Genomic DNA, 19,752 nt, shown 5'->3' on the forward strand with positions numbered 1-19,752 from the left:
AAAAAGACTTGTATTTATATAGCGCCTTTCACTACCACCGGATGTCGCAAAGCGCTTTAGAGTTAATGAAGTACTTTTGGAGTGTAGTCACTGTTGTGATGTGGGAAACACGGCAGCCATTTTACGCACAGCAAGCTCCCACAAGCAGCAAAGTGATGACCAGCTGAACTGCATTTGTTGTTTGAGGGATAAATATTGGCCAGGACACCGGGCATAACTACATTGCTCTTCAAAATAGTGCCATGGGATCTTTTACGTCCACCTGAGAGCAGACAGGGTCTCGGTTTAATTTCTCATCCAAAAGACGGCACCTTCGACAGTGCAGCACTGCACTGGAGTGTCAGCCTAGATTTATGTGCTCAAATCCCTGGAGTGTGGCCTGAACCCACAACCTTCTGACTCAGCGGCGAATGTGCTACCCACTGAGCCACAGCTGACACTAATAACAAGTAAGGTTAATTGGAATGTGGAATTAAGAGGGGGCTAGCCTTCCCGAGCCCAAGTCCAGAGGTTTTTGATGGTAGTGGTGGGGGGTTGTTTGGAGTTGAGAAGGTGGAAAAGGGTGTTTTGGTCAGCGAATATTCATTTCCCCAGGCTTGTTTTTTCTTAAGTGGAGTTCGGGATCGGTGTGGCCTTCAAAGTTTGCTTGGCCTGGCCAAGGTTTTACTTCAGTGGTGGGTGAGGGTGACGGATCTATCCTCCTCTGCAATGTTAAAATGACTGGCCCAGGAGTCCAGCTCGCTGATCTAGAATTAGAAAAAGGGAAATTATGCTGAGATGCAAAATTAACATATTTCATCCAACTGAAAAATAATTGGCCACCAGGGCCATCCTGTGACTTTTCAATTTGAGGTAGATGTATTTTAAATAGTGCAAATTGAGCTGCAGTTTGTAAAGTTGTATTTTAACTTTCAGACGACTATCAAAATTAATTACAGAAAATGCTTGAAATCTCAGTGGGTCAGGCAGCATCTGTGGAGAGAAAGAGTTCACGTTTCAGGTCGATGACCCTTTGTCAGAACTGGCAAAAGTTCAAAATGTAGCAGATTCTTAAGGAAGTGCAAGGGGGAGGGGAGGAAAGAACAAAAGGGAAGGTCTGTGATTGGGTGGAAGGCAGGAGAGATTTGAGACACCAGGGATGATGGGCCAAATTGAGATGATGGCACAAGTTGGGAAACAAAAGATGAGTCTAGATAGGGTGTGACTGGCAGAATAATTACCAACTGCCATAGGAAACAGAAAAAAATATATAATGGGGGGCGGGGGGGAAAGAGAGGGGTTTGTAAAAAAAAAATTAGTGAAAACGAACGTAGATCCCTTGCAGTCGGATTCAGGTAAATTTATAATGGGGAACAAAGGAATGGCAAACCAGTTGAACAAATACTTTGGTTCTGTCTTCACGAAGGAAAACACAAATAACCTTCCGGAAATACTAGGGGACCGAGGGTCTAGTGAGAAGGGGGAACTGAAGGATATCCTTATTAGGCGGGAAATTGATGGGATTGAAGGCCGATAAATCCCCAGGGCCTGATAGTCTGCATCCCAGAGTACTTAAGGAAGTGGCCATAGAAATAGTGAAGGCATTGGTGATCATTTTCCAACAGTCTATCGACTCGGGATCAGTTCCTATGGACTGGTGGATAGCTAATGTAACACCACAGTTTAAAAAAGGAGGGAGAGAGAAAATGGGTAATTATAGATCGGTTAGCTTGACACCAGTATGGCTAAAATGGGGAAAATGTTGGAATCAATTATTAAAGATGAAATAACAGCACATTTGGAAAGCAGTGACCAGATTGGTCCAAGTCAGCATGGATTTATGAAGGGGAAATCATACTTGACAAATCTGGAATTTTTTGAGGATGTAACTAGTAGAGTGGACAAGAGAGAACCAGTGGATGTGGTGTATTTGGACTTTCAAAAGGCTTTTGATAAGGTCCCACACGAGATTCGTGTGCAAAATCATAGCACATGGTATTGGGGTAATATACTGACGTGGATAGAGAACTGGTTGGCAGACAGGAAGCAGAGAGTCGGGATAAACGGGTCCTTTTCAGAATGGCAGGCAGTGACTAGTGGGGTGCTGCAGGGCTCAGTGCTGGGACCCCAGCTCTTTACAATATACATCAATGATTTAGATGAAGGAATTGAGTGTAATATCTCCAAGTTTGCAGATGACACTAAACTGGGTGTGAGCTGTGAGGGGGATGCTAAGAGGTTGCAGGGTGACTTGTACAGGTCAGGTGAGTGGGCAAATGCATGGCAGATACAGTATAATGTGGATAAATATGAGGTTATCCACTTTGGTGGCAAAAACGTGAAGACAGAATATTATATGAATGGTGGCAGATTAGGAAAAAGGGAGGTGCAACGAGACCTGGGTGTCATGGTTCATCAGTCATTGAAAGTTGGCATACAGGTACAGCAGGTGGTAAAGAAGGTAAATGGTATGTTGGCCTTCATAGCTAGGGGATTTGAGTATGGGAGCAGGGAGGTCTTACTGCAGTTGTACAGGGCCTTGGTGAAGCCTCAGCTGGAATATTGAGTTCAGTTTTGGTCTCCTAATCTGAGGAAGGACGTTCTTGCTATTGAGGGAGTCAACGAAGGTTCACCACACTGATTCCAGGGATGGCTGGACTGACATATGAGGAGAGACTGGATCGACTGGGCCTTTATACATTGGAGCTTAGAAGGATGAGTTTGGATCTCATAGAAACATACAAGATTCTGACGGGACTGGACAGGTTAGATGCGGGTAGATTGTTCCCAATGTTGGGGAAGTCCAGAACAAGGGGACACAGTCTTAGGATAAGGGGTAGGCCATTTAGGACTGAGACGAGGAGAAACTTCTTCACTCAGAGAGTTGTTAACCTGTGTAATTCCCTGCTGCAGAGAGTTGTTGATGCCAGTTCATTAAATATATTCAAGAGGTAGTTAGATATGGCCCTTATGGCTAAGGGGATCAAGGGGTATGGAGAGAAAGCAGGAAAGTGGTACTGATGGAATGATCAACATGGTCTTATCGAATGGTGGTGCAGGTTCGAAAGGCCAAATGGCCTACTCCTGCACCTATTTTCTATGTTTCTATGTTTTACCTGGAAAAGAGTGTTTGGGGCCCTGGACAGTGGGACCGGAGAAGGTAAAAGGGCATGTGTTGCATCTCCTGCGCTTGCAAGGGGAGAGTTGCTGGGGGTGACTGTGGAATGGACCAGGGTGTCGCAGAGAGTGCAGTCCCTTCGGAATGTTGAGAGGAAAGGGGAGGGGAAGATGTGATTGGTGGTGGTATCCTACTGGAGGTGGCGGAAATGGCTGAGGGTGATCCGTTGAACGTGGAGGCTGATTGAGTGAAAGGTGAGGACAAGGTGAACCCTGTTGTGGTTCTGAAAGGGAGGGGAGGGATGAGAGCAGAGGTGCGGGAAATTGATTGGACATGGTCGAGGGCCATGTTAACCATGGCGTAGGGGAAAATCCTCGGTTGAAGAAAAAGGAAGACATATCAAAGGCACTCGTGTGGAAGGTGGCGTCTTCAGAACAGATGCGACAGAGAAACTGGGAGAATGGAATGGGGTCCTTACAGGATGTGGGGTGGGAGGAAGTGTAGTCCAGGTAGCTGTGGGAGTCAGTGGACTTAGTAAATATTTGTCAATAGTCTATCCCCAGAAATTGAGACAGAAGGGAAGAGTCGAAGATGGACCATGTGAAGGTGAGGGAAGGTTGGAAATAGGATGCAAAGTGAATGAAATTTTCTAGTTCAGAGCAAGGGCAGGAAATGGCACCGATGTACCAAAAATGTTTTCTGTTTCCTATGGCAGTTAGTAATTATTCCACCATTCACACCCTATCTAGGCTCCTCTTTAGTTTCCTAACTTGTGCCATTACCATCTCAATTTGGCCCATCTCTTTTGTGTCTCAAATCTCTCCTGCCTTCCACCCTATCACAGACCTTCCCCTTTTTGTTCTTTCCTCCCCTCCCCCTTTCAGTGCCCCTGCACTTCCTTAAGAATCTGTTACATTTTGAACTTTTGCTAGTTCTAACGGAGGGTCATCGACCTGAAACTTTAACACTCTTTCTCTCCACAGATGCTGCCTGACCTGCTGAGATTTCCAGCATTTTCTGTTTTTATTTGTTTCCAGCATCTGCAGTATTTTGCTTTTGTATCAAAATTGTTACTTTGAAAAATGAGTTAATAAATGAAAGCCAGCACTTGTTGAGGGCAAATCATATTTGACTAGCATGATTGAGTTATTTGATGAAGTAACAGAGAGGATTGATGAAGGCTTGTGCAGTTGACGTTGTGTATATGGACTTTCAAAAGGCATTTGATGAAGTACCTGTACCATGTAATCTTAGCAAAATTGAAGCCCATGGAATTAAAAGGGAAATGGCGGTGTGGTTAAGAAATTGGCTAAGGGACAGAATGCAGAGAGTAGTGAAGAGCGGTTGTTTTTCAGACTGGAGGGCAGTATACAGTGGTCCCCATGCATCGGTATTAGGACCACTGCTCTTTTTGATGCATATTAATGACCTGGACGTGGATAAACAGGGCATAATTTCAAAGTTTGTAAATGACACGAAACTCAAATATAGTGAATAGTGAGGAGGATAGCAGCAGATTTTCAGAGGACATACACAGACTGGTGAAATGGGCAGATGAATGGCAGATGACATTTAAAGCAGAGAAGTGTGAAGTGATGCATTTTGCGTGGGAAGAACGAGGATATTTAATGTAAACCAAATGTTCCCAGTTTAAATGGGGTGCAGAACAGACACCTCTGATGGTCTATGTACACAAATCTTTGAAGATGGCACGACAAGTTGAGAAGGCTGTTTTTTTTTTTAAAAAAGCATACGAGACCCTTGGCTTTATAAATAGAGTACAAAAGCATGGAAGTTATGCTCTACCTTTTATAAATCACTGGTTAAGCCGCAGTTGTTTGTTTTCTCCAGTTCTGGCCACCACACTTTAGGAAAGATTTCAAGGCTTTAGAAAAGGTGCAGAGGAGATTTACTAGAATGATACCGAGGATGAAGGACTTCCTTTTATGTGGAGAGACTAGAAGCTGGGGTTTTTCCTCTGTGGAGCAGAGAAGGTTGGGGGGAGATTTAATAGAGGTGTTCAAAACCTCAAAAATGGTTTTGATCGATGAATAAGGACACGGATTTAAGATAATTGGAAAAGAACCAGAGGTGAGATGAGGAGAAATGTTTTTGACGCAGCGAGTTATGATCTGGAAAGGGTGGAGGAATCTGATTCAATAATAACTTTCAAAAGGGGATTGGATAAAAACTTGGCAGGGTGAAAACATTGCAGGGTTATGGGGAAGGGCAGGCAAGTTGGGGCCAATTGAATAACTCTCTGAAAGAGCCAGCATGGACACTGTGCCAAATGGCTGTATTATTCTATGATTCTATCACAATGCTACATACCTGCGAGATGTGTGGTGCATGGGATGTTGAAACCCATCTTCCATTTTTAATATGATTGATTTGCTCTCATTAGAATAGTCAATTTTGATAAATCATCTTGCATTCATATCCAGGATTTATTAGATTCCCTTTTATAAGACTATGAATTGAGTCTCAAAGGAGATGCTTTATATGATTCTGTTACTGAGGGAGGCACAAATTATACACTTCAAAACTCATGGTACTTCAGATAGCCTTATAAAAGGAAAAAAGACTTGTGGTCAGATTTGAAGTGATTGGACATCAAACACCAAAAGAGGGAGCCAGAGTAAGGCCGATGAATCACTGCTTATGTGGTTTGGGATTTTGTTCCAGGACCAGTAAAGTTTGGAAAAACTAATTATCTTTTTTGAAAGTTGTACGAGTTCTATGCAAGTCTAAAGGGATATCATATTGCCTTTATGTAAGATCAATGTTTACTGGCCCAAATGTCTCCAAATGAAAGGCATTTGGATTCCTGTATACAACCACATCAATTTGATTTCGCAAAGTCGATGCAGATTTTTTTAAAATATTCATGCCCATTGGATTGTGTCCAAAAGGTTCCTGCTTTGATGAGATTTTGTTGATTCTTGTACAATGGCAAAGAACAATTGCAAACCGAGATTTTCTGTCTTATCAATGAAAATGAGGTTGTTGTTGGTGCCCCTTTTATATCTGAGAGGTTTCCAATGTGCAGGACCTCTGCATCAATATAACAGTGAGAATATAATTCCCTCGTCAGGTCCTCATCTATTGTACTAAAGTTATAAGTTCACTGTCACATTATCAAAGTATGCCATTGGATCCCGTGGCCACCTTCTCCAACAAAACAAACTTTATTCGGAATCCTTTTAATACAATGAAGAAACAATGCTGCTCCTCGCATTTAAAAATACTCACCCGAGGAGGGGAGTTGTACACATGCATCCAAAAGAAAAAGAAAGACTTGCATTTATATAGCACTTTTCACAACCACCAAAGCGCTTTACAGACAATGAAGTGTGTGGTCACTGTTGTTGTAATGTGGGAAACGCAGCAGCCAATTTGTGCTCAGCAAGCTCTCACAAACAGCAATATGATAAAGACCAAATAAACTGTTTTTGTTATGTGGATTGAGGGGTAAATATTGTCGAGGACACCGGGGATAACCCCCCTTCTCTCCTTTGAAATAGTGCCATGGGATCTTTTATGTCCAAGGATATGTATTCTGTTCTCCTTTTGTTGCCAGGTTCATCACAACCAATAATGGTTTGCAGTATGAGTTTGGTGGCTGTGCAGCACAATATAGAGATATTGATCTGAGACCAGTATCTGTAATATAACGCCAGCTTCAGGTTAAAGATCAATATACGTACTGGCTACTTTTCTACTGATCGTACCATATTTCAGGAAAGGATGACTTTTGCTTTTGTTTGAAATGCAGTCTTTTGGTTAAAGAAGGAAACTGAATTATAGCGTGACGATAAAATAATACATTCTTACATCTGCCAGCCAAAGTGAAGACAGATTTTATTGCATTTGTAACAATACACCAGGGGTCCTTACACTGAACCTATGCCACTACATTCATTCCTTATTCTCTTTGAAGATTGTGATGCTTAATCATTATGGCTTAATACTTTAGGGGAATCTTGGTTTCTCGAAGAGGAGCCAAATCTTTCACCCAGGAGTCTAGACTCTTGACTTTTCCCCCCTTGCTCTGTAATTTAATAGTACTCTTTGGTATGCTAAGTACATAGAATATTTGTAGTGCAAAAGTGAGCTAAAAGCTATTGTTTCTGCTCTGACATTTCATGAAAGAGAAAGTGTTATATAACACCTTGGATTACTGCCTGACACATGATTGGCCAAAGACGGTGCAGTGATTGATTTGTACATTACGCTGTCCACATATGTGGTATAATGACTGGGAGGAAGGAAAAAGCAAGTTATCACTAAACTGCAGAAGAAGAGGTGAGGTCCAGTGGAAAAACATCTGTCTAGCCTAGGTGTATAAATAGGGTAAGGAAGTCCATTAGTTCGGCAGCAGCTAACAGTCGGGGAGAAATCATTCCAAGAGAATCTAGGTGTTTTTTCCCAAAAAATAGAGGAACAAGGGGTTTGAATAAGGAGTTAAACTGCATTCCACTGTCACCTTGCTCATGGGTAACTTGAGCTCCATTCCAAGAAATCTAGGCAGAAGTCAAATAATTAAACATGGAAGTTTACCAGTGGGCCACTTCGTCAGGGACCTGGCGTCCGATCTCATTTACATGGAAAATTTACACCTCTGAAGAGGTGAGGTAGTAGTTAGGCCTATAAACGATGCAAATCTAGTGTGCATCATTGCTGTTACTTATCCATACATTAATTAATATATTTGGAAATGTATTGCCCAAGATTCAGTTTACTGCAGTATTTATTCTGAAGTCAAGGTAGATCACGTAATATCACTAGTAAGCCAATGTACAGTAACTGGGGTTTTCTGTTAAACCCATAGGCTGCTTTAATGCTTGGATAATAAGGTCCCAAAACTGTGGGAGTAAGAGCTCATATATGGAAGTGAATCAGAGAACAATAAACCCCAACACTGCATTAGGATCACATCATGAAGTCGTAGCAAGAATAATGAAATATCTTAGATGGTTAAAACAATTTAGTTCTGTCCTGAACTGTAAAAATTGCAAATATATTGAGAAGCAAGGAACTTCAATTGCTTGTTAGCTGAGACTTGGAACGTGGAACTTGGGGCATGATCATGAGTGAGTTGTGAGGTCTTAACAGTGAACTAGAATAGGTAATCCTCATTATGTGCCAATAACCCAATTCCTTCACAACCAAAGGATGGATGTTTTTATTCTATAGTTGAAGGTTTGTTGTCTTTTGTTCTGAGATGGTAAGTTTATCTTTGGTTGGTGATGGTGCTAACTTCTAAGTTTCCAATTTTCATTTTAGCTTTGCAATTGATTTTATTCAAGCAAAAGGTAGAATAGCTGTCGATGTTGTGATATTGAAAGTATGATGCATTTAAATTTGCATTTTCTGCTCAGTTGTATTTGTTGTGTCCACCCCTTCCCCACTCTTTCATCTCCTTTCTCTCCTCCCCCCCCTCCACCTTTCAGTGTGTGGAAGAAAGGTAAGCCAATTTACTATCAGTGAAAACATGCCAAAATCTGCTGCGTCTCGTATGAAGGAACTTTACTGAGTTAACTTCGATGTGTATAAGCTCAGGAGCATTTGGCAAAAGGGCATTTATATTTGAACTCTGTTTTTAAAATGGCTACTTTATGTTCCTTTTTTTAAATGTCGAAGAGGAGCACAACTGAAGCTCCAAATCTAGTTGCAAAACAGCAACTAATCATTGCTGCTGGGGCTTTGGGCAGGGAGAAGTTCTGTCTACCCCAGGAAAGGTTAAAAGGTTTGTGATGTGTGGGTGGGGGGAGAAAGTGGGGTCTGAGAGACAGCTTTAGTTTCCTATAAAAATCAGTGATACAGAGGCTGGCAAGAGGTCGACTTCCAGGTGCATGGCAAAGTGAACGAGGGGCCCATCAGGCTCTCCAGGCAGTGATCATGGTCTGGAAGATCCCAGAATTTAGCCACGAAAATGTTTCAGATTGACCCTCTTGCAAAGGGGACCAATTACTTGGAGAGCAGCAGGTTTTGGTACACATCACCATGCGACCGCCCAAATACTCCATACTCCACCACCCACACCTCCCTCCTCCTCCCCCCTCCCCTCCCCCCCCCGAATCCAAAGCAGGTACTGACAATGCAGCAAAACTAGTGCAGGTGCTTGCTGGAACTGTTTTTAATGGTGGCAGAGTAAGTGCGAGGGTTGTTAACCTCAACTGAACTAAATCTTGCAATGAAGGCCATTATTGGCTTTCGTTACTCGATCCCTTCTCTCCTTCCTCTCCCTTGAAGAGTAATATTGCTTGTGAATCACATTGTCATATTTCTACCAATTCCACACATTAACTAACCTGCAAACGATTGTCCTTTTGATGTTTCCCCAGTGTTGTAGTCCACGAAGTAATGAGTGAAGTATCAGGCAGTTAGTGTGAGGCAGAAGACTTTAAGATTGTTCAGGTGTCTGAACCCCTTTTTCAGAGGCCTTTTGGAGGACTTTGCCTCATTTTCTTGTGTTCTGCTCGGTATTTGCTTTCTATTTTTCCATTGACTAGTTTTTTCCACAAGGATCACACCGGAGATCATTTCTCTCTGAATTACAGGGCAGAGTTCTAGAAATTGTTCTGATGGGTGGCTGCAATAATTTGAACAAGGTTTAAAATAGTACTCGAGATGCGATGTTATTTTATTTTGGGAAATTTTTCATTGTCAATTTATCCCATTGTTCTCGGTCATTGCCTCTGGTAACCGAGTGCAAGGTGATGGAAGAAAACATCCAGCTATAACTGTTCAGCCTAAAAACTGAGTGAAATATTGATTTAAGTTATGCCACTGTGTTGTCCCAGAAAATGAGTAAATTCTAGATAATGGGTAATTTGTATACTGCATGTAAATGTGAAAAGCTGATCGAATTCAATGTTTCGCCCTTGCTAGTAAGATCTTACAAATTGAATACTGTCAAATATTTGAAAGCTGCCATACAATAGCAAGAGAATTGATAAAATGACTAGATTATGGCCTACGAGGTTAAAATTATAATTTTCTATAGTGCTTCGAGAGAACATTAGTTGTCAGATTAAATATGATCAAGACTAATTTTCAATAATAAATTACAGGTAATTTTTTATCACTCTGCACTTGTTATGTTCTGAGGCCAGTTACTATTCTACAGATAGCAAGAGTTTTGTTTATAAGCTTCGGTTTAGTGTGAACATCAGTTTCGAATAAAGTGCTATCCACTATGAAAAATGGGCAAGGTCAATAATTTGCCTTTTTCATGAAAAATGGAGAGAATCATGAAATATGAGCCCTGAAATTGCAGCCTCTTCGGGTGCATACGATGTGTTCCAGGTTGAGGTGCGTGAAGCACACGTGCCTGAACCTGGCACTTGTGGGCACACACCCCTGTGGGAAGGGCCTTCGCAGGTGGAGATTTGGGCTATTTGCCCAACTCTTGCCCAGCGAATGTCCTTCAAGCTCTTGCATCTTGTAAAAGCGTAAAGAGTTTTAACAGAAAAAATAAATGTAATTACTTATTTTTATATTTTAAAACCCTGTATGAAGATAAGTGTATTAAAACTGAAAACTTTTTTTAATTAAAAAAAAAAAAAATTCTTATTTAATTTAATGCAATTTCTCTAAATTTTAAAGTGGGGTGTTTTTAAACATTTATATTTGTTTTACTTGATTTTAAGGGTATTCTCATTGATAGTACTTGGAGCTTGGAGGTCCCATTACTATGAATGAGAATACGACATTGTGATTGGTGGTCCAGGCCCACGTAATCCCAGGATGTACATACGCTCCTGGGATGCGTGGGCCTCTGTATGGGCTGTGCATCGAGGTCTCGGAGCACAAGTGTTCATTCCTCCCGAACCACTAGGAACTTTCGTTAAAAATAATTTTGATCGGAGGCATCCGCCCTCGGGTAGCTTCCAACTGCAATTTTTGGCCCATGATATCCCCCTCCAAATTATTAAACAAATTTTTGAATTGTTCAGTTGCCATAAACCAATGGGCCTAATTATGAATGGATAGTATGTTAGAACCCAATTCCCAAAAGACTCAGTAGAAATTTAAGAATCCCAGTAGTAAAAGTGGTCCTGATTAGGACTTTCTAAGCAGTGGTACCTAAATTACCAGAGGTTATTACTTTTATTAAACAATGCTCCTAAACTAATTAAAGCATATGATTAACAGTGCTTTGCTGATTTTGTACAAATCTTGAACCTTCACAGAAAAAAAACAATGAGCAAATAATGACTGCTTGCATTTCAGTAGCGCCCTTAACATAGTATGCAGGTACAGCAAGTAATTAGGAAGGCAAATGGAATGTTGGCCTTTGTTGCAAGGAGGATAGAATATAAACGCAGAGAACTCCTACAACTGTACAGGGTAGTAGTGAGGCCACACCCTAGAGTACTGTGTACAGTTTTGGTCACTGTATTTAAGGAAGGATATACATGCATTGGAGGCTGTTCAGAGAAGGTTCACTAGGTTGATTCCGCAGATGAGGGGGTTGACTTATGAAGATAGGTTGGGCCAAAACACATTGGAGTTCAGAAGAATGAGGGGTAATCTTATTGAAACATACAAGATAATGAGGGGGTTCAACAAGGTGGATGCAGAGAGGATATTTCCATTCATAGGGGAAACTAAAACTAAGGGACATCGTCTCAGAATAAGGAGCCACCCATTTAAAACTGAGATGAGGAGGAATTTCTCCTGAGGGTTGTAAATCTATGGAATTCTCTGCCCCAGAGAGCTGTGGAGACTGGGTCATTGAATATATTTAAGGCGGAGATACAGATTTTTGAGCGATAAGGGGAGTGGGCAGAGAAGTGGAGGTGAGTCCATGATCCAATCAGGCGTGATCTTATTAAATGGTGGAGCAGGCTCGAAGGACCAGGTGGCCTACTCCTGCTCCTATTTCTTATGTTCTTATACTCAATGTCCCAAGGCACTTCACAGAGAAGAGACTGATTGCAAGCAGTTGAGGTGGATGATCATAGTTGTGGCAAAGGTTATGGGTTTTGAGCAGGGGGAATTTGAAGTTGAGAGAAATAGCTGGGCCATGCAGCTTTCAGTAAAGCGGCTGAGCATAGAGCCAAGATGCCTGAAGGCTCTATCATTAATGGTGGAATGGGGAGGGGGTATTGCAAGAAGCCAGTGTCAGAAGCCTGGAGGCTATAGGCTGATATAAAGGGATTTTTAAACATGATTAGGATTTAAAATTCAATGCTTTTGGAACAGGAAATCAGTAGAGAATGAGGACAGAGAGGGTCGATAAATGAGACTGCAGGATAATGTAAGCATAATGTGAACAACAAAGTTTTGGTCGAATTGAGGTTCATGTTGGAAGCAGTCGAGGTTTGAGGTAACTAATATCCGATAAACCATTTCCCATATCTTGGGATCCTCTTATCAACAAAGGCAGACATTGATGCCAGTGCAGCCTTTGGCCATCTGAGGAAGAGTGTTCGAAGACCAGGCCCTCAAATCTACCACCAAGCTCATGGTTTACAGGGCTGTAGTAATACCCGCCCTCCTGTATGGATCAGAGGCATGGACGATGTGTAGAAGACACCTCAAGTCGCTGGAGATATATCACCAACGATGTCTCCGTAAGATCCTGCGGATCCCCTGGGAGGACAGGCGCACCAACATCAGTGTCCTTGCCCAGGCTTAACATCCCCAGTATTGAAGCACTGACCACACTCTATCAACTTCGCTGGGCAGGCCACACAGTTCGCATGCCAGATACGAGACTCCCTAAGCAAATGCTTTATGCGGAGCTTCTTCATGGGAAACGAGCCAAAGGTGGGCAGTGGAAACGTTATAAGGGCACCCTCAAAGCCTCCCTGATAAAGTGCGCCATCACCACTGACACCTGGGGGACCCTGGCGGAAGACCACCCTAGGTGGAGAAAGTGCATCCGGGAGGGAGTTGAGCTCTTCGAGTCTCCAACGCAAAGAGCGTGAAGAGGTCAAGCGCAGGCAGCGGAAGGAGCGCGCGGCAAACCAGCCCCACCCACCCCTTCCCTCGACGAATGTCTGTCCCGCCTGTAACGGGGTCGGTGGCTCTCGTATCGGACTGTTCAGCCATCAAAGAACTCACTTTGGGAGTGGAAGCAAGTCTTCATCATCATAGGCAGTCCCTCGGAATCGAGGATGAAGAGTTTGAGAGGGATTGAGATAAGGGCAGATTTTGTGGAGATGGAAGCAAGTAGTATTGGGAATGGATAGCATGTGTATCTTGTAGCTCAGCTCAGGGTCACATAGGACACCAAGATTGTGCACATCTGGTTCAGCCCAAGGAAGATAGAGTTCAAGGGTATGGCAGGAGAGGAACAGAATAGCATCCGTAGTGCTAGCATTAAGTTAGAGAAGGTTCTGGCTCATCCATGTCTACCGCCCAATTATTGATTTTACAAATTGGGAGGAGGCTCGTGTGGAGAATAAACACTGGCATGGACTTGTTGGGCCGAATGGCTTGTTTCTGTGCTGTAAATACCATGCAAGACTCTGCAAATTCAGGGTCTGTCATAAGCAGATTCAGCATCCCTTGCATTCTGGAATTACCTCGTGTAACCCTGAAGATGTAACCATGCATCCCCCTTGATATACGACCTGCATGTTGTAAACTAGTGCATGCTTCCACTTGTGTTCTTGCAATCTTTCAATAGGTGGAACCAATGAGCACTCTGGCAAGAGGAGGTCAGTGATAAATCCAGAAGCTGGTTTATTTACACACTTCATTTGACTGAACAACAGCAGTAACTCCAGATTTAAAAAAAACTTTCTCTAAAATAAAACAACAAAAAACCTGCTATATTATATCAAATAATAGACAGTATTTCTTTTTTGTTTTATTTCCAGCTGGGAAAACCAAATTGCCATGTTTTAATTCCCAACTCTGGCTGCCTTGCTGCCTTTGATAGACCTGAGTGACCCTGACCATGGGATGTTTCCTTGTTAATTCTAACCCCAGGAAATGAAATCTTGTAAGACTGTCCGAGCAGCTGCCCATGCTGATCTCTAATTAATCAAATAGTCTCATAGTCTCAACTGGAATAAGCGGCAGCATGAACTGAAATGTTCAAACTAACGTTTTCTCCAAAACATTTGACTTCTAATCCATATTTCCAAGTTCTGCTGTTCTGTAAATGTAAACCCTTGACAACTAAGTTTTACTCAATAGTAATATTTGTAGCATTTACGTTAGACCAAGGTCCCTCTGGGGTGGCATCGACAGAAATCCTGCAACCCTGACATGTGGTGCTTCATTCCCTTTTTCATCTTCCCGAAGTTTGCAGCGCTTGCCTTTTTTATCAACATAAGAACCTGAGTATGTCTCTTGAATATATTGTCAGGTTGAAAAAGGTTGCAATTAAGAACTATGGCCTAGAGTTTCTGCTCGGTTGCACTTTTTCGGTGCAATTTATCCGAAATTGTCGAAACGAGCGCAAAAGATTGTGGAATTTTAAGCTCAAATTACGATCAGCATAACTAGAGTTTCCCACAGTCTTTGGCGCTAGATTTTTTTAAAAATCGCGTTGGAAGCTAGCCCCACCCACAAAACTGGCCACGCCCTCAAAGCGAATTAAACACAATTGAGCGATTCCGCTAATTGCGAGGCTCCAGAAATTAAACTTTTTTTTAAATGCAGGAGGACACTAACGGGCACCTTTTTTTTAAAAACCTTTGAATCTTTTTTTTATTTTATAAGAAGCTAACTACGGTACACCAATATAACTAGCCAATGGTTCTGTGTAGCTTTTTTTAAAAAAAAAGTTATTTTCAAAATCTTAAAAATTTAAAATCTGGTTCCGCAGAGGTGGTGGACTAGATACTCTGATTAAAATGCTTACTTATTTTCAGCTGCATTAATCAAATTGCACCAGGTTACCACACTTTAAATATATGAAGGGATATTTTTTAAAGCAATGAAATGAGCAGAATCTCTCTCAAAAAAAAAAAGTCTCAAAACTATCACAATTTGTGCCCGGATCGCTAATTGTGCCCAAAAGTGGGAACTCTACCCGCCTGTGTCTAAAGCATGGTCTGTAATCTCTTGTCTATTGTCTGTTTAAAATTTAACATCATTTTCTTCAGGGGGAGGAGGGAATAATGATTGACTGCACATAAATTACTCTCTAATGAGCAATGAGGTGGAACACGATGAATGATGTTCATCATTATTCTGCCAAAACAAGATAATTATTTTGAGCCATCTTGCCAGCCTCGTAGCTTTGCAAAGTCATTCAAATGTGCTATTTTTGTCATTCAATTGTGAATACTTTTCAGAAAGGTGGGGGGGGGAACAAGATATGGATACTCGGGGGGGGGGGGGGGGGGAAATCGCCATGTTCGTAAATGTAAGAGCCCAAACAATTAAAGCAAGAGTGAAATATTGAAAGTAGGGCTTCAGAGATATTTCACAGAGAACAAAGAGGACCAGGAAAATCTCAAGTAGAATTGGCTGGTCAAATATTCCGGCATTGTAAAATGTTATGGAGAAAGTGAACCCTTTAAAGCAACCAAGGAAAATCTAGGTTCACCTGATGTTTTGGATTACTTCAACTCCTGAAATGTTAAATTTTCTTTGAAACAAAAAAGCAAAAAGTTCCATGGGACTTTTAATTTAAAACAGAGATTTTTGTTGCATTTGTTAAAATGCTACCTAGTACGAAGATGATGGTATTGCACTGGCAACCCAGAGATTGTAAGTTGTAAAATTGAATTAAAAAAAAACACGAAAGCTGTGGCTTGTTACAAAAAAAAACATTACTTTACTAATGTCCTCCAGCGACGGGTACCTGCTACCTGGCTGGTCTGGCCTACATGCGTCTCCAGTCCCACGCTAGCTCTTAATGCCCTCAGGGATAGACAATAAATGCTTCCTTTCCAAAATCAGCCACATCCCAAGAATAAACTTAAGAAAGGTCAAATGCTGAATTCATACAAAAATAAAGTGGTTATTAAGGGAGATTTTAATCTTCACCTAGACTAGGAAAAGAACATCTCCAGTAGCAAGGGCAATGTATTTCCATAATGTATTCAGGATATGTTTCTGGAGCAATATGTCTTAGAACTGACAAGGGAATAGGCCATACTTGATTTAGTGATGAGTAACGGACCAGATTTGGTTAACAATCTGATTGTAAAGGAGCATCATGCAAATAGTAATCATAGAATCGTTGAATTTAATATTCGGTTCGAGAGGGAGAAGGGAGAGCCACAAACCAAGGCTTTACATTTAAATATGACATACTTTGAAAGGGTGAGAAATGAATTGACTTCAGTAAACTGGGCTGAACTATTAATGGGTAAACCTACAGGCAAACAGTGGGCAATAGTCAAAGAATTATTTGGTACAATACAAAACCACGATATATCCTCCAAAAAAGAAAAGCTCCACTTGTATAGTTAAACACTCATGATCAACAAATGAGCTAAGATATAGTATAAGCTAAAAGAAAAGGTGTGTACAAATGTAAGGAAAAATAAAAATTCCATGGACTTGGTGAGCTACAAAAAGCAACAAAGGGATACAAAGAAAATAGAGATGCGAAAAGGGAAAAAGATTTAAAACGAAACTTGCAAGGGATATCAAAAGTTAACAGCAAATGTTTTTATAGATAGAGAGTGCTAAAGCGGCATATGGGCCCATTAGAAACTGATGCAAGCAGGATTATAATGAGCAACAATGAAATGGCAAACTTGTTAAATGAATACTTTTTAACCTGTTTTCACAGTCGAGGAAGAGGACAAAATAGCAACAACACAAGGGAAACTGAAAATAAGTTAGCAGATGGAACTTAGTGGATTTACTATCGATACTGGAGAAAATAATGGGACTAAAGTCCGACAAATCTCCAGGACCTGATGGTTTCCACCCCAGGGAATTAAAAGAAATAGATCAGGAAATTGTAAATACATTGGTCATCCAAAGCTTTCTAGATTCCTTTTGGATTGGAAAATTGCAAATGTCATTCCATTATTTATGAAGTGAGATGGCAAAACCAGATCATTGGTTTTTGGCAGTTACTGGAATCTATAATTGGAGACAGAGTGACTGAGCACTTGGAAAAACATGAGCTGATCAGAGCGTTAAATGGATTTGTGAAGGATAGGCTAGGTCATCTAGTTGAATTATTAGGCGGTCACTAGCATAGTAGATAGAGGAGTATCTGTGGATCTTGTCTACATGGACTTCCAGAAGGCACATGGTTCTATACAAGAGATTGTATAGAAGATGAATGTGTACAAGATGAATGTACACAGAATTGGAGGTAAACTTGTGACTTGGATTGGTAATTGTGTTGGGAGGGAGGAGTCAGAGAGTAGGGATAAAGGAAATATTATCTTACCAGATGTGACTAGTTGTGTTCCCCAAGGTTCTGTATTAGGGCCTCAACCTTTCACCATATATATTAATGACTGGGCTGAAGAAATAGTGTTGCTTCACCAAATTTGCAGATGACACTAAGTTGCGAGGCACAGTGAGTTGTACAGATGACAGCAAGAAGTTACAAAGGAACAAGATGGACTAAATGAGTGGACAAAGCTATGGAAGATTGAGATCAATGTGGGAAAACATGTAGTCCAAGAATCTAAGAAAAACGAATCAAAAATGTTCTTAATGGCGGGATACAAGGAACTGCGGAGGAGCAATGAAATGTAAGTGCCTACCTGTAAAGATCACAGAGTGCACAGGTACAAAAAGTAATGAAAAAGGCGAATAGAATGTTGGTCTTTCCATTAAGGGGTTGGAATACAAAAGTGAGGAAGTGATGTTTCCGTTGCACAGAGCCATAGTCAGACTCTACCTGGAGTATTGTTCAATTGTGGGATCTCAACCTCAAACCTTTAGCTTCGATTCACCAGAATTATATCAAAACTAAATGGGTTTAATTTTGAGGTTACATAAACTTAGCTTGTTTCCCTTGAGTTTAGAAGGTTGAGGGGTGATCTAATCATGTTGTTTGCAATGATAAAGGAATTTCATAAGGTAGATACAGAAAAACGATTTCCTTTGGTGGTGGAATCCAAAACAAGAGAGCGTAACTTAGTGGGAGTTAAGTTTTTTTAGGAATTAAATTAGGAAATGCATTTTCATACCAAAGGTAGTGGAAATCTGGAATTCTCTCTCCCAAATGGCTGTGGATGCTGAGTCAATTGAAATTTTGAAGAATCAGATCGATAGATTTTGTTATGCAAGGACATCAAAGGATAGAAATCAAAGGTGGGTAAATGGATTTGAGGTACAGATCAGCCACGATCGACTTACATTGTGGAACAGGCTTGAGGGGCTGAAAGGCCTACTCCTGTATCTATCTTGTGTGCCTCTCAGTGTATACATTTTTGGTGACTTTGAAACTGTGATAATTGCTTGATCTAAATTAAGTCTAATGTTGGTGATGCGACTTCCTTTTCAGAAAGATAATGAAGAGAAAACACCAGAGTTGAAGGAAGAGCAGGTTGCCGTTATCCAGAAACTTGAGCAAACAATTGAACAGCTAAGGACTAAAATAGCTGAACTGGAGAAGCAGTCTGCCCTGTTCGACCAGGAGAGTACTGTAAAAGACCACGAATCTGGTAGTGAGGATGTAGTCTCAAAAGCTTCTGATCACCTTCAAACAGAAGAGCAGACTTTTCTTCTGCACAGTACACCGAGTTCTTGTTTAGAAACTAAATCTGTACAGACTTCCCCAACTCAGGAACATGCAACTGTTCAAGTGCCTTTATTAGATAGACAATCGTCACAATCTCCACTCCCAAGTTGCAGGGTTTCTTCATCTCAGGATCATTCTGTATCGGTAGCTTCGTCACAGTCAAAAACTCCAACATATCCATGTAATACTTCATCACAACTGTTGGCACCTCAAACAAGTGAAGTTCCCCTTTCTGTGTCTGCGCCATCAGGTCAAAATTTACACCCATTTTCACTGCAACTTTTATCCAATCAAGGCACGTTGTCTCTGTTGCCTGAGTGCCAAACTCTACCTTCTAAAGCCTCACATCTGTCCATATTGTCCAGTTGTGAGCTTCCACCTCTACCACCTCCTTTGCCTAGTACTGCATTTCCACCTCCCCCTCCTCCTCCCCCTCTACCTGGCTCTACGTTTCATCCTCCCCCTCCTCCTCCCCCTCTGCCTGGCTCAACGCACCCCCCTCCTCCTCCCCCTCCTCCTCCCCCTCTGCCTGGCTCTACGGTTCCCCCTCCCCCTCCTCCTCCTCCCCCTCTGCCTGGCTCTACGCACCCACCTCCCCCTCCCCCTCCCCCTCCCCCTCTGCCTGGCTCTACGCACCCACCTCCCCCTCCCCCTCCTCCTCCCCCTCTGCCTGGCTCTACGCACCCACCTCCCCCTCCCCCTCCTCCTCCTCCTCTGCCTGGCTCTACGCACCCACCTCCCCCTCCTCCTCCCCCTCTGCCTGGCTCTACGCACCCACCTCCCCCTCCTCCTCCTCCTCTGCCTGGCTCTACGCACCCAGCTCCCCCTCCTCCTCCCCCTCTGCCTGGCTCTACGCACCCAGCTCCCCCTCCTCCACCCCCTCTGCCTGGCTCTACGCATCCACCTCCCCCTCCTCCACCCCCTCTGCCTGGCTCAACGCATCCACCGCCCCCTCCTCCTCCTCCTCCTCCTCCCCCTCTGCTTGGTTCGGGACTCCCGCCTTCTCTTCTACCTGGAA

The 19,752-nt window shown here is 42.2% G+C and overlaps 1 protein-coding gene across 1 annotated transcript in view; it reads left to right on the plus strand.

The window, feature by feature from the left end:
- Nucleotides 1–19,752, plus strand: part of fmn2b (formin 2b) — a 596,705-nt gene that overhangs the window by 115,584 nt on the left and 461,369 nt on the right. The window contains exon 6 of the mRNA XM_070890955.1: nt 18,498–19,428. Coding sequence (XP_070747056.1) covers nt 18,498–19,428 — 931 coding nt within the window. The remainder of the gene's footprint in view (nt 1–18,497; nt 19,429–19,752) is intronic.

Source organism: Pristiophorus japonicus, chromosome 9 (assembly GCF_044704955.1).
Source record: "Pristiophorus japonicus isolate sPriJap1 chromosome 9, sPriJap1.hap1, whole genome shotgun sequence".
Classification (NCBI taxonomy): Eukaryota; Metazoa; Chordata; class Chondrichthyes; family Pristiophoridae; genus Pristiophorus; species Pristiophorus japonicus.